The sequence below is a fragment of the Cyprinus carpio genome, chromosome A4, assembly GCF_018340385.1.
Source record: "Cyprinus carpio isolate SPL01 chromosome A4, ASM1834038v1, whole genome shotgun sequence".
NCBI lineage: Eukaryota > Metazoa > Chordata > Actinopteri > Cypriniformes > Cyprinidae > Cyprinus > Cyprinus carpio.
Window position 1 is genome coordinate 9,462,692 of NC_056575.1, and position 15,439 is coordinate 9,478,130.

A 15,439-nucleotide genomic window follows, 5' to 3' on the forward strand; every position below is an offset into this window, starting at 1 on the left:
AAACTTTTTCAAACTAAACATTCTTAAACTCGCTTACACTGCTGTCTTAAATCATATTTCTATCAATTTAGGTGTGCTTTATTAAATAATAAGGCACACCTAAATTGACACTCAATAATATTTACCTAAATTATATTTCTATCACTGACAAAAAAAAAAAAAAATTTGTATAACATTAAAATAAAGACAAATTTAATTTAGCTTGTCTACTTAATAAACCCCAACTAAAATTCAAAACAAAACACAATAACTCAAGATCAAAGATCACATGATCACAAACAGAAATCACTCAGTAAAATGACCATCGCATGTTCCCTTCGCTATGGGACTTCTGGAACGGTCCTTCGTGAAGGGGTTCAGTTGCTCACTTTCGATTGGAACTTCCCTACAAATGCCGTCCCCTTCCCGAAGTGCCCTTCAAGTGCGCCAGAAGCTGTTTGGAATTCGCCCTCAATATTCCGTTTCAGCTGGAAATACGTCACTACACTGAAATAAAGTCGGCAGCAACTTCCAGTTCACACGGAAATAAAGAAATAAAAAGAATAAAAATAAATGTAAAAATCAAAACAGAAAATATTAGATAAATAGGAAAAAGTGATAAAAATATATAGAGGATTAAAGTTTATAACAAATGAAATGTTTTTTCCCTCCAAAGTAATTATTTTCCTTTTATTAGATGTATTTATCTATATATTTATTTATTTTTAATTTCTCCAGGTTTGGTCCTCCATACTAAAAAAATAAATTCAGGGTTAAATTTTATTACAAATGAACTATATTTGTTTTTATCTAGTCACTTATTTTTATTCTTGTATTATATATATATATATATATATATATATATATATATATATATATATATATATATATATATAATATATATATATAATATATATATATATATAAAACTAACAAGAAAACATTTTTTTTTAGGTTTGGACCTCCATAGAACCAGAATTCTGACTCATTTGAATGCAATGGCCAATCAGAGGTGTTCAAGAATCAATAAAGATGCCTGTGATTGGCTACATTGCTCAACACTACAAAAACACGTTGTAAACCGAAACTTCTGATATTCTCTAGAGCGCAAACAAATACGCACTGGAACATTTACCAAATCTGTTTCGCCAATGTCCTGTTATAACATTTTTAACTGAGGGTGCTTTTCACTGCTTGAGAAAATGGACGTGTGGCATGAGAACAGCGTCAATTGCATAAGTCTCACGCTGAATGCCTGAGAGTTGGCAGATTTTCCATAATGTTACCAAACTTGGGGTCTAAATACAGCTTAAAAGCTTGTATTGTTTGCCATTTTCTAATAACAATGAATATATATATATATCATTTATAAATTAAAATAACAATGCAAGACAAAGAAACATAGCAGAATGGTTAACAGGGTTGCAATTTCAGCATACATTAAGTTGTTACACAATAGGGACTATCTAGTTTGGGACCAAATATTGGTGATGGAAAACTATATTTCTCATTTTTCAACTTCCAGAAGAATAGAAAAATATTTGCTAGATTTCTTTTCTTAAAGTAACTTGTATAACAGAGTTGAACTGTTGAGATTGACAGTCAAGAAAAACAAGCTCTTTGACTTGGGACAGGCCAAAATCTTATTTTATAAAATTTTATTTGTATTGTAGAAATATATATAAAATGAGAGCTGAGGACAAAGGTGACAGGAAGTTACTTTAGAACAGTATATTTCCCATGCTTCCTGAAGCAATAACAAGAATTTAATTGTGAAATACACAAAACTAAACTATATGTACAAGACTTAAAAAAAAAAAAAAATACAATATTTGGAGGTGTAATTATCTGAATGAGCAGCATAAAATAACAACAAACATCTCAGATCAAGGTAAGCACAGCTTGTTTCTGTCTTTCTGCCACATAGTTTGACAAAATTAGAAATTTAGATCAATATGTGACCACCTTAATAAGCGAAAGCGTTTGAGAAGAGGCGATGTGTTCCGAGCACATACAAGTATGAATCAGTCACTGAGCTCCTCCTCGTCGCTGAAGTAGGTGCACTTTTTGATCCTGGGTTTGTGGGTGTCCTCTGATGTAGATGCTTGAGACACATCCTCTGTGACCTGCTTCCTTCTCTTCTCCTCCTCCTCAATGCGTGCTTGCTGATGATGATGATGGGCAAAAATTTATTTCTCTCTCTGAACCCATTTTAATAGGAATATTAATGTATGATGACTGAACTGTAGATTATATAATATTCACTGACCTGGAAAGCAATTGCCTGACTTAAACTTTCCAGTGCTGGATCCTCTCCTTCTTCCTCACTGTCCTCTGGTTCTCTGAAATTACAAAAACAGCATATTTATTGTCTTATATTATTTGAAATTAAATATACATAAAAGATAAAAGGAACAGTTCACCCAAAAATAAATGAATTGCTGTAAATGTACTCATCCTCAGGCCATCCAAGATGTAGATGAGTTTGTTTGTTCATCAGAATAGATGAAATGAAACAGGGAAATGTAGCATTACATCATTTGCTCACCAACAATGCAGTGAATGGGTGCCATCAGAATGAGAGTCCAAACATCTGATAAAACACCACAATAATCCACAAGTAATCATCACTGCTCCAGTCCAACAATTAACATCAATAAACAAATCCATCAGTAAGGCATTTTAACTTCTGGCCAAAATATTAGTTCATAATTCATAATAATACTCCCCTGTTGAACTCTCATGTTAGAATTCACCAAAATATTTGTTTAGAACTGTTTTGGACTTTTGTTTTACTTGTAAACGGTATTTGATCTGTGCATATTTCTCTCCTGATTCAGAAGACAACACTTTCACACTGGAAAAAAAAAAATATATAAAAAACACATATTATACCCAAAAGATATTTTTAAAATAAAAAAATCTCCATTTTTTTTACAATTTACAAATACACTGTTTTTTTTTTAGCTTCACAAGACATTAATTGATGGACTGGAGTTGTGTGGATTATTATTATTATTTTTTTTTTATCAGCTGTTTGGACTCTGGATTTCTCCTGATCTCATCTACATAAACTGATCTAAAAAAAAAACTCATCTACATCTTGGATGGCCTGAAGGTGAGTCTCGTTTCAGCAATTTTTCATTTTTGGATGATGTATTTCTTTAAATGCATTAGGTAAGTACAGAGTTTGAATTATTAATGCTATTAAGAACTGCTTACGGCTCCTCAGGCTGCTGGACCTTTTTCTTCTTTTTCTTTTCTTTTTTAGGTGGAGGTTCTCTCTCTCCAAGTAAATTTTTAGGACAAGCGTAACTCAGGTGCCCTTCTCCCTGGCGGAGACAAATAACGTGACATCATCTCATGACCTCAAATAAGTATTAGCAATATTATCTACGTATTAGAAATATCACAGTGTAAAAGATTCAACACATGACCACCAACATATTTCAACATATCACTGAAAACTTACCCCACATTCATAACACTTGGATTTGTCTGTGTAGTTTCTCCTTCTGATGAATTCTGCAGCTCTCCCATTGTCAACGGCGATGCTGGCCTTCACTGTTCTCCCAAACAACTGAAAGAGTTCAAAAGCAATCAAACACTTGAGCTTCATGTGTACTTTTTGTTACCCTAATGTTATGTTAAACCAGCATACCTGTTTGTTGTTTAGCGATCGGGCACAGTTATGAGAAGACTCTCTGTCTAGGAACAGCACAAATGCCACTCCCTTACTCATCCGTGTCTGCTTGTCTTTGACAACAGTCACCCTTCAAAAAAATGATACTGTGACTATGATCAAGCTATATTATACAAGTATAACAGAATCCATCCATTGCAGCCCAAAAATAAAGGATATACTTACTTCACTACCTTGCCAAATTTCGAGCATAACTGTGGGGAAATTACATGAAATATACAAGTTATCTATGACTATATAGTTATATATATAAGGTAATGTAATGCAATGCAATGCGTGTGTGTGTGTGTATACATTAGGCCTATATAATTCAACTAAATACAGCATCTCATGGATACTATATAAAAGTATTAAATAAACTCTTAATAATATACAAAAAAGGGGAAATTATTACATTTTGTAGAACTAATTTGTTAACATTTTATTTAAAATGCAAATTGCTCAACGTTCCCCTTTACTTAAATCATCTTTTATCAAGTCTAACATGGAATAATGACATTTCTATGGCCTATAATAGATGATTTATTCTAACTTGAGTTGATCATGGAATATATTTGTTTATTAGTTTCACTTCTCACTCAAGTGGCTTACACCCACTCCCCCATATATCAAACTAATAAAATACCTTGTGCAAATCGCTGTTTGTCAAGGAGAATGGGATGTTAGACACATAAACAGTGCTTTTGCTGGGCGCTAAACCACCGCTCATGTTTGTCTCTGATATCTGGAAAGGAACAAGTGGCATTTATCAAAACATGCAAAGACTCATAAGCAAAATATGATACTAAAAGAGCTTAGGGAAAACATATATTAAGTTATATATATATATATATATATATATATATATATATATATATATATATATATATATATATATATATATATATATAATTTCAGACTTACTTAATCGCCAGAATCGTACTGATTTAAATAATTTTTATCATTATGTCGGCAGCTGCATTTGTCACGTCTAAATTTACCAAAATGTACGTTTAACCAGCGTATAAATCGGATTCAGCGCGACCCGGAAGATAAAGAGGCGCCGCTGTTACAACATAACACCCAAAACAAATTCTCAAAATTAATTGCTACTTCTATAAATCAAAGGGACTCGTGAAAATTCTTAAAATGCACATACAGTGAATACTAGCCTCAAATTTAATTTAACAGTAATTTTATTAAGACTGTGTGGCTTTATTTTGAAAACAAGACTTGATATGGACCCGGAAACATTATGTTTTTGATTGTGGCGGTGGATGTTTAGCAACGGGCTGAACGTTTCACCACGTTTCGTCCAAAACATATAATTATTTAAAAAAAAGTTAATCGGCCACAAAAGAAAAAAAAAAAATTGACAGGGGGTGTGTCAAGCAAAGAATGTGAACGGTATGTAAACGCTTATTTTGGGGTTACGCGTGTGTTCCCAGTATGCATGCACTGGTGAAAGACGGTATTACAGCGTTTGATTTAAACCAGTTTATCGTAAATAAGAGTTTGATGACTGGAGATGCACACATATGGGCAAAACCACAAAGCAGTATAAACTGGAGTTGATTCATCATTCCACTGTGACTTTAGTTCAAACAAAGAAGAAGAAATGTTAACACTTCAGATGTGTGCGTGCTTTCTGTGATAGAAATACATTTCACATAAGTGTAATATTGGTACGAATATATGCACAAAATTGTAAGTAGATGTTATAGTAAAAGAAACAAAACCATATTATTTTAGTTCAATTATAAAGGGCCTAATTTTAGTTCTGATTGGTCAATACAGCGTTCCAGTCATCACAAGTGCGCGAGCTGTACCTGTTTAGCTGGTCACTGCGCAGCATCACTTATATCAGGCCGTTATTTTTGGTGCAAAGCAACGTTCTGTTACGTTAGGAACTGTATATTCTATATAGATTAACTTGCTTACGATGTTTCAATAAGAGCAACTGTTTTGTAAATGCAAAAAGGATCTTAAGGTCATGCACTGTAACCAAAGTCTTGAACAACGCCCTCTAGACACTAATATTTTTTTTTAATAGTTATTTATTAATTTTTATCAGAAGGACTAAATAGTGTTTTCTACTATGCAATAAAATGTTATAAAACTTGCCTTTTACTTTGACTTACCTATTTCAATTCGAGCAACTGAGTCTTAAGTCATTTTCAAAAAAATGTCTAAAGACATCTTTTTCGTGAGCACCTGACCAATTAATACTAGCACTTACCTATTCTATTCTATTCGTTTTTCTAATTTATTTATTTTAAAAAATGCTGTGTGTACTGTGCTAGACTAACTCAGATTTGTCACATCACTTGTATACTGTTGCCCCCTTTGCTGTTCTTGTTGATTCTATTGTTCTCCTCATTTGTAAGTCGCTTTGAATAAAAGCATCTGCTAAATGATTAAATGTAAATAAATAATAGTCTGCCAGCTACAGGTACTGATACATCCCTCTTTCTGTTTCATTTACCTCTCATTTGTTTATAGATAACCCTCATACAACTGAAGACATCCATTTTTCATTCAGAAACTAAAAGTAAGTTATTTAGATTTTAAGTCTGATTAAATTTAGTAAAATATGAAATATGATTAAATATGAACATTGGAATGTAATAAGATATCACTGGCATTTGTATTAAATGTTTTTCTTCAGTGTTATGCAATATTTATAGTTATTTATTGATGGTTGTCTCATATTTTGTTTATGTTGATGTAATCTCATGTGTAAGTGCCATATTGTTACTGAGGTTTAAATCCTATTAATATGTAATTTATGTCTTTTTGTATCTCAGTGGCTTTTAGGAGAGATCGAAATATTAGAGATATTTATGAGGAACGGTTTCCTCCAGAAAGAGGGGTAAATACTTATTTTTCGTAATTGCTTTTGACCACAATCAGACCTTTGGATTATGCTGTGAGACGAAAAGCTGTGCTTGAGCTTTTTTGATCTTACAGGGTCCATATCCAAGAGGAGCTCAAGGGGACAGGAGACCTCCCTTTGGGCGGCCAGACGAGGACTATGGCCGTGGTTTTGAATACGATAGCCCTCGGTTTTACCCAAACGGTGCCCCTCGCAACTACCATGGAGAGGATCAGAGAGGTTACCATGGAGACAGCCATCACTCATTTCCAAATGACCACAGGGGTGGGCCACCCGGTCGAAGGGTAAGTATCAGAGATCAAATATGTTAATTTATATTCCTTTTCTTTTCTTCTATTTTTATTTTCTTCTTTGGAAGTGTACTTGGTGTGTAAAACTGTGTCTGTCTGACTTTTCGTTTGTTATTTGTGTTAAAGGTATATATAAGGTATAAAGGTATCTATGCACATTCCTTGGAAAGTTTTCAGTTAGGTTTAAATAAAAAGAAGGAAAAAAATCAGATATATAAACACTCAACAATTGCAATTGGATATCTCACTTCATCATCATCATATATTTCTGTTTTTTATTTTAGCAGGAAGACTTCTCATACTACAGAGGGCAGAGAGAGGAGCCCCATGGTGGACGTCAAACTGACTTCAGGTACTTCATAACTTCAAAATGCCACAAAGGTAAAGATGTATGCATACATTTTTGATGGGCATATTCTAATTAAATTGAGCCATCTTTTCTCTTTCTACTCTTTGGAAATAGTGGAAATACTCACTGTTGTATTCATGTATTCAGATTAGATTTTGCAAAAGTTACAAATGCAAAGTGGTTGCGTGCATTTCAGATTACCTTCAAACATGGTTTGAGTGGTCTTACAAAACATTTTGGATCCCCTTTACACTCTTTTTTTTTTTTAGTGCTGATCATTTCGGGATCTTAATACAATGTGTAGATGTAATCAAGGGTGGATATTTCCATTGAAGTATGTGTCATTTCTCCAGCAGATGGCAGAACTGTTTCTTTTGAAAACAAGCTGCGTTCCCTCCAGCTATAATGCCTTGTTTTTTACTTTGCGTAAGTGAAGAAAGGAAGCCAAGAAACAAAGTGAAGTTTCTTAAGAAAGAGCATAAATCAAACTCTGAGTTGTCCTACATTCTCTGTTTGGTTTTTGTGGTTCAGCTCCCATGGAAATAACCACAGACAGTCACTCTGCCAACTGGATAATCAGTGTTGGTTTTCTGTATCTCACAATCTGCCTCTTTGGTAATTAATTGCAACAGTTAACAGCAGGATGGAGTGCAGCCAAATGAACTTTGTGTTGCTACACCCTGACTAAGAAGCATTACAAAACCTTTAAATGGTGACATCGTTTTCTTAATGAGTAAAATTGTCACACACAGAATCTGTACAAGCAAGCAGTATTTTTTGTAAAGTAGAAACAGAATACATTTGCATAGGATTCAAAAAACAGAAATCATTTTAAGTTTCAGAAATTGCTTGGAAATTTCACAATTGTAGTTTTTAAAAAATTTTTAAAAAAAAAGTTTTTTTTGTCCCAGTCTTACCACATGGTGGCGCTTTTGTAATTAGACAGTGAATTATGCTCATCTAAGCCTCTCTTCTTATTAAAATTAGACATTCCCAAGATTCAGTTTTAAAGAATTACCTTTATATGGTCTTATAAAGCATTTTCCTTTACCTTTCAAGTGCTTTAATCTGTCGGGATGGTTTGTGATTGGGAGAGAGAGGTTAACCTTATTTTTTGGCTTGGGGTAATATCCTGGCTTCATATTGGCAGTAAAGACAGACATGTGGGAATTTGCTCTGTTAATCCAGGGCAGACAGGGTCACCTGCACTTCAAACAGATGCAAGGGTCATTAAAGTTTTGCGAGGTCACTGTGTGCGGACACATTGTCGTGTTTGTGAGAGGGGAACCTGGCTGGGGTTCAGACCAGGGTCACTCGGACCAGGTGCCTGTGATTCTATTACGTCCTCCCTTTCGCCTGTGCAGCAGGCCATATAAGTGGCACGTAATGGGCCTGCGCGACCGGAGGGTCCTGGTAGGGAAACCGAGTGGAGGGGGAGCAGAGTAAACTGAAGGGTGTTTTACTGCCGCTGGAACAGATGTGTGTTAATGAATGTCTTGGTTGCGGGCGGACTCTATAGAGCAGTGGTGCTGCTCTGTTAGGCAGCGCTGCAACTTTTTACAAGCCTCATTTTGCCCTCCTCTTTGTGCAGTTTATATTGAGTTGTTTTTTACAAGCAGGATGTGAAGCCTCTGGCTTGGTTCTTACACAAATAGGTAAAGTCTTAAATGAAGCAGAGCTCAGTGTGGAAACTAGTTTAAGAGAATCTCCTCTGTGTCATCAGGATGGGGGGTGTCCTGCATAACCAACAGGTTTTAAGTCTTTAAAAAGTCTTTAAGGACATTTAAAAGGCTGTAAGGGCATTACTAAATCAAAACTGCCCCTGCTTTTCTGATATTTATTAACCCCTAAAAGCCTTTCAACACCTAAAGGGATAGTTCACCCAAAAATGAAAATGCAGAAAATGTTTTAAAAAGTAGGGTCCAGTGTTGTTTTAAACCTCGCTGACTTTCATAATATGGACAAAAACAATTAAAACATCCCTCAAAATATAATAGTTGTCTTCCACAAAAGAAGGTCAGTCATATGTGTTAAGAAAATATATATGAGACATATGAAAAGATGATCATTTGAAATGAGCGTCCCAGTCCTGGAGCCGGTGGAAACACCTCGTCTCCTCTCCCTTGACCCTTCATCTCAACACACTCAGCGTCTGACCCTACAGGGCACGGTTCATAAACAAGCATCTAAGATTAACAGATTGTCCCCCCTTAACCCTCTTCTTAACCTGTAAGAGGACAGTGGACATCTATTTAAACCACACATACTTTGATTGTAATGTATTTAGCATATTTGTACAAAAATTTGCCATAATTTTTCTTTTGTTCATTTTGATTATTTTGGATTAATTTGATCTGTTTTGGTTTAGTATATATTTAAAATATTGTGAAATAACACTTCTGTTTTAATATATTTTAAATTATAATTTATTCCTGTGATTGCAAAGCTGAATTTGATTTGTACTTTTTTGCCATTTTAATTTTTTGTATTGATTTAGTATGTTTAAAAAATGTTTAATGAGGAAAAAAGAAGCTTAATATTTTTTATCCATAATGTGAATGCAAATATTTGTCTTTTTTTCCTTCTCCTGTCTCAGACCGAGCAATCGTGCAGCTCCTCCCCCAAATACTCGAGTCCAAGGTGCTTACCCTCCGGCCAGGTCTCTGCCTACAGTAGCCCCTGATGCAGGAGACGACACCCTCATACAGGCCATAATGAACCTGGACAGGGGGTTTGTATTCAGACACGTTAAAAGTAAAATACCCTGTGTTATTCTACTAGGGAACAGATACTCAAAATAACTTTGTGTATCTGTGCTCATCTCTTTCACAGGGAAGAGCGAGACAACTTGAAAAGAAAGGCACCCTTCCCTCCAGTACGTGAACGCTCTCCAACTCGGCGGGACGTTCCCCGTTCCCCTCACAGTCGGTCGGGGTCCAGCATAAGCAGCCGCAGCTACTCACCAGAGAAGGGCAAAGTGCATCCCTTCCCGCCCCAGCAGGGGAAAAGTATGAAAAATCCTCAGTCAAAATGCTTGTTCAATCACTTCATAGTATTTCATTGATTTTGGTTCATATATACTACTGTTCAAAAGTTTGGGGTTAGAACGGAACTGTATATACTTATTGCACACATATGTATAATAATGCATGTTGGAGTTTCAGCTTTAATTTGTAGTTTATGAGCTCAAAAGCTCATATGCTGCTCATATGAAATTGGTAAATGCCCATGGTTTTCACAGGTATAGACAGTCTGCCCAGCCTCTCTGCATTTTACTCGGACAAATCTTTTTGGTGGGATCTCCCACACACAGATGGTACAAAGGGTCAGTGCACAGCTTGAAGTGTAGTCTTTGACCTGATGTGGACTATTTGAAACATGTAGAAGCCTGTTGATTGATTTAAAGGGTTTCTTGACTAATTTGCACGCAAGCGCATTTTAATATGCCCAGCTGACTTTCCCTGGTTGCTTTATTTCTCACATAAACTAGATAAACGTCCTAAATGCTTCCCAGACAGGTTCGTCATGTTTGAAAATAGACAGGCTTGGACATGACTGTACACAAGCGTCCACCGCAGACCTCCGATCACAGATGATGTCACTCAAAGCCTGTCCTAATAAAAACTCCCATCTGTGTTTGTTTCACTGTGCTCTGTTACTATAATGAGATTCTCAGTAATAAGCTCCAGAGCGATGCTTCCAGCTGCCAATATTGGATGCACATTTTTGGGATTATTTATTCTAAACGTCTCTCGATTATGCTGCTCTGAGAACATGGAGCAGGCTTGCATGAGATCATATGATCTAACCTCTAATACTAATGAAAGAAAAGCATCAAAAACACCTGAATAATTGCTCACTAAAAAATTGCAGCTTTTGTACAGTTTTTCTCTCTTTTTTTTGGTGATGATAAACAAAAAGTTTTTTCCTGTGTTTCAGGATATGAGGAGCCGCTCGGGTCAGGAAGGGGACTGGGTGAGTAAAACATTGTCTTATTTATTATGCATCAGAAAGCCCGCATGAATAAAATTTTGGAAAATGGTCATTTATTCTAAAACAAAATAGTTTTTCGGTTTAGAATTTAACAAAGGTTAATGGAACTCATGGAGAAAAACTAAATAATATAAATGTGTATCTTTTTTTACTGGAAACCGTACAGGTGGACGTATCACATAAAAAAAATAAACAAAATTAATAAATTAATTGTATCAACATAATACTATTTTTTTGCAATAATGATTGGTTGACTAAATTTTTCCAATAATTAGATGGCTACTTTCCAAATAAATTAATTAATGCAGATAATACTACCGTTAAAAATTTTAGGATTGGTAAGATTATTAAATTTTTTTTAAGTAAAGTCTCTTATGCACACCAAGGTTTCATTTATTTGATGAGAAATGCAGTAATATTATTACAATATAAAATATTTTTTTTTTATTTTAGAATGTGATTTATACATGTGATGGCTTAATTTAGGCTGAATTTTCAGCATCATTACTCCAGTCTTCATTGTCACATGATCCTTCAGAAATCATTCTAATATGCTGATTTGCTGCTCAATAAATATTTCTTAATATGATCAACCTTGAAAACAGTTGTGCCGCTTAATGGTTTTGTATAAACTGTGATACACTCATTCTTTGATGGATAGAAAGTTCAAAAGAACATCATTTATTTGAAATAGAAATCTTTCGTAACATTATAAATGACTTTACTTTCACGTTTGATGAATTTAATGCATCCTTGCTAGTTAAAGGTATTAATTTCTTTCAAAACAAAAACTGCCCAAACTTTTGAGTGGTAGTGTACATAGGAATTTCCGTTCCAATTTATAGGAATATTTTGGAAACCAAAACTCCTCGAAAATCATACTCCTTTTAAATCCTGATGAAGAAAGTGTATGGCTCACACACAAGGAGATTTTGTTTCGCTTTGCTTTATAAGTTAAAGGTCAGCCCGCAGTCACAGTAACTTGAGAGAAAGCGTTGCTAATCGCACCATCGTAGAGCCTCGTTTTGTTTGTCTGCTTTCTTCTCACTTCCTTTGGCCGGGGATCGTAAAAAGTCCACAGGCGTGTGTCTGATTGCTATACCTTTCCTTTTTCTCTAGCTTTCATCCGTTCCCTTTATACTTTTCTTTGCCAGATGTTTGATGTGCATGCATACATCGCAAGGAGATTTAGATTTGAATCTTAAATCTGTGTAAATCTAAACATAACTTCTGGTTATAGACTTCTCTTCGCTCTAAATCAATTTAGTGAGCAATCCTTCATCTCTCACCGAAGGAATCCGTAGGTGTTGAGCCCACAGCTCACACGGAGAGGGTCACAGGGTGACACTGCAGGCACCTGGCTGTGGTTTGCCTGCAGGGAAGAGCCCTGATCAGCAGCGAGGGAACCACCTGGTTCTGCATGCCAGCTGGATGTTCGGAAAGCGAGCAGGATCCGTTCCAGCATGTGAAAATGTTTACGGCACCATATGAGTCAAGCAAGGCCATATTCCATGGCTTTCTGGGGGATGTTGATCCACGTCCAAACTATAGCTGCATTGTTGGCTTGCGTCCTACAACAGATGCTTTGTTTCTTATGTTCTGATCCTGGTCTTTCATCTTCTACAGACAGGGAAAGGCCCCCCGGCCCCTCCGTGAGTGCGTCACGAGATGGTTCGCCCCAAAGCTCCGTATCAGCCACTAAGGTGAGTCGCACAACGCACACACAGCTCCCAAACAGATGTGCTTACCAGAACACTCCCTTTCATCCACTAAAATAATAAAGTGTGACATGCCAGCAATTTCAGCTGATGGTGAAAAAACACAAATCAGTGACAGGAGATATTTTCGTTCTTTTTGAAAAGCTGTTTGCTTGCGCTTTCCTCTCTCTCATACGATGAATTATTTTAAAGAGTCCTGTTTGGCATATGAAAGCCAAGCGGCCCGTGTCGTGTTTATTCAGACTGTAAGCACGGTTCTGACACAAAACACGGCGGGTCGCTGAAGGAGAGTCATGGACATCATTGGGCCACCCAGGCTGCAGTAAGGCTAAAAAAAGAGGGAGAAATCCATTAGCTCAACTCTCTGCTTTATCACGAGATCTTATCGGCGACTCAGAGCACTCTGGACATGCTCTAGGGAGCACCGAGAGCCTAAAATAATTTTGTTTAGGTGTTTCTCTCATGTACTCTCCTATTTCTCCTTTTTTGCATTTAGGTGAACTGAATCTGAGAACAATCACGGTGAACATACAAAATCTGATTCTTGTTTTTCTAAAAAATAAATAAATGAATCTCTGTGAATATGCAGTTTTATTATTTTATTTGTAATGCAAACAAATTATTTCAGTGATCCCCGAGACATGGGACAAAACTGCTTTACTTAAGAAGCTTAAGGGGGAAAAAAAATGTATTTGTAGTGTAGTTTATTTTTGTTTGTTTTTCTGTTTTTTATGTAATTTAATAGATAATTGTGTGTGCATGTTAAGTGTCACAACTATGATATGTGAGCACTGTCACTCAAATTGTAAAGAAATTGTTCACGATTTTTAGATATTTTCATCGTTTTAAGTAGGTACTATTAATATTTATCAACACCAGAAAAACTAAATGGTGTATTGTAAATGTGTGATGTGCAAAAATAGTATTTAGTTTTTTTATAATAAATAAAATATAAAATAATATATATATATATATATGTGTGTTGTGTGTGTGTGTATATATATATATAAATATATATATATATATATATATAATATATATATATATATATATGTAATTATAAATTATTTTTTATAATAAATAAAATATAAAATTAATTATAAATTATTATTTGTATATTAGCATTATATCTATATGTAAATAATATTATATAATAAAATATTACAATTTAAAATAAATATGTCATAATGAGTATGTAAATATTTATTATATAAACATAGATATTTAACACTATATTTTTGTATTTGATGGTGACCCATTTTGAGTGATAGGCAAGGAAAAACGCATTTTGAAGAAACAGATGTGGAAGGTTGCACCCAAACATATTTGAATACATATATATAAGGAATAATTTTTTTTAATATTTCTTTTTTTATTTTATTTATTTATTTTTTCTCCATTACTCAGTTTTGATTCAAGAATGCTTCAGTTTCAAGCCAACACAACATGAAATGCCTTATTAAAGAACCTGTGTGCGTTTCTTTTGTTTGATTCACCTCTGAACCATGTACAGATGAAAGTTGTTCTAGTTAGTGGACGTCTCGGTCCTTGAGCCTTTGATCTTCTTCCATAGCTCTGTTCATGGGGCATAAGCCATAACCTTGTGCCTTAGATGAAAAGGCTTTGCCAGTGTACACTGGCCATGATAGGCGGTCTCTTAAATTCAACAAAAACACATGTTATGGGGATTCATTGTTTGAAGGACAAAGAACATATAAAATGCATGTATTCTGCTGTGGTGGGCTTATATTTGTAATGCCTTTGGAGATCTTGTCTTAAATTTAAATTCCTCTCCACTTACAACAAATGATTGTTATTAGCTTGGTTTGGTTAATTATTGTGGGACAGTTCATTTTCTGAGACAAAAAGTATCTTCAGATCCAAGCCGTAGATCAAAATAGATAGACAAAGCCAGCTTGTTAGACTTTCTTCCTGATTTGTTTCTGTTCTGTCATACAGTGATGTGGTCCTGCTTTGCCTGTTTTCTGTTTTCTGTTTTCCTGAATGTGGATTTCCAGCTTTTGTTGGGGTGTTTTACTCTGAACATGTTTCTGGATTAATGTAGCCTTTAAAAACACCTTGTTCTGTGTACTGCAGGAGGATGTGACAACGGTGGAAGGGCCCCCAGATGAAGTTCCACCCACCATAGATGAAGCTTCCTCCGTCATGGATGACGTTCAAGAACGACGAGCTCAAGCTATTGCTGCCAAGGCTCGGGAAATTGAAAAGGTTTGAGAAATGCCCCCAGACACATTTTAGCTTTTATTTCAGAGTATCTAAAATAGTTGGAAAAAGTGTGTTGCCATTTATTTTTTTTAATGGCCACATACTTGTTTTTACGCCTCCTGTTCAGGATGCTGTATATTATTAATAGGGCTGGCAGAGTTAAAGAAATAGTTTAACTATTACACTTTAGCTTAGTTACTGCTTTAATGCATTGAAAGATTACATCATTTATTATGTTCAACAACATCATTTAAAAAGCATTTTGAGTACTTTTGAGCACTACCACTTGCATGCATTTTGTCTTTT

At 35.2% G+C, this 15,439-nt stretch overlaps 2 protein-coding genes across 4 annotated transcripts in view; one reads left to right on the forward strand and one right to left on the reverse strand.

Moving 5' to 3' along the window:
* The window catches only part of LOC109067195 (periphilin-1), a 37,977-nt gene that overhangs the window by 18,078 nt on the left and 4,460 nt on the right, over positions 1-15,439 (forward strand). Inside the window, exons 1-10 of one of the 3 annotated variants that reach the window (XM_019084205.2) lie at positions 4,890-5,068; positions 6,164-6,212; positions 6,469-6,533; positions 6,632-6,841; positions 7,132-7,199; positions 9,793-9,927; positions 10,029-10,204; positions 11,136-11,171; positions 12,816-12,892; positions 15,005-15,136. In XM_019084205.2, the coding sequence (XP_018939750.2) occupies position 6,212; positions 6,469-6,533; positions 6,632-6,841; positions 7,132-7,199; positions 9,793-9,927; positions 10,029-10,204; positions 11,136-11,171; positions 12,816-12,892; positions 15,005-15,136 (900 nt within the window). In that variant the 5' untranslated portion in view covers positions 4,890-5,068; positions 6,164-6,211. Of the gene's footprint in view, positions 1-4,889; positions 5,069-6,163; positions 6,213-6,468; positions 6,534-6,631; positions 6,842-7,131; positions 7,200-9,792; positions 9,928-10,028; positions 10,205-11,135; positions 11,172-12,815; positions 12,893-15,004; positions 15,137-15,439 lie in introns of those variants that run through there. The other 2 variants (XM_042739841.1, XM_042739848.1) reach the window with 2 other exon arrangements.
* On the reverse strand, positions 1,623-4,744 carry LOC109067158 (zinc finger CCHC-type and RNA-binding motif-containing protein 1-like). The gene is made up of 8 exons (XM_019084165.2): positions 4,586-4,744; positions 4,308-4,406; positions 3,848-3,876; positions 3,641-3,752; positions 3,452-3,559; positions 3,202-3,311; positions 2,249-2,321; positions 1,623-2,144 (listed from the first exon to the last, which is right to left on the reverse strand). Exons 2-8 carry the CDS (start codon positions 4,389-4,391, stop codon positions 2,004-2,006), a joined length of 657 nt encoding a protein of 218 aa, XP_018939710.2. The 5' UTR covers positions 4,392-4,406; positions 4,586-4,744; the 3' UTR covers positions 1,623-2,003.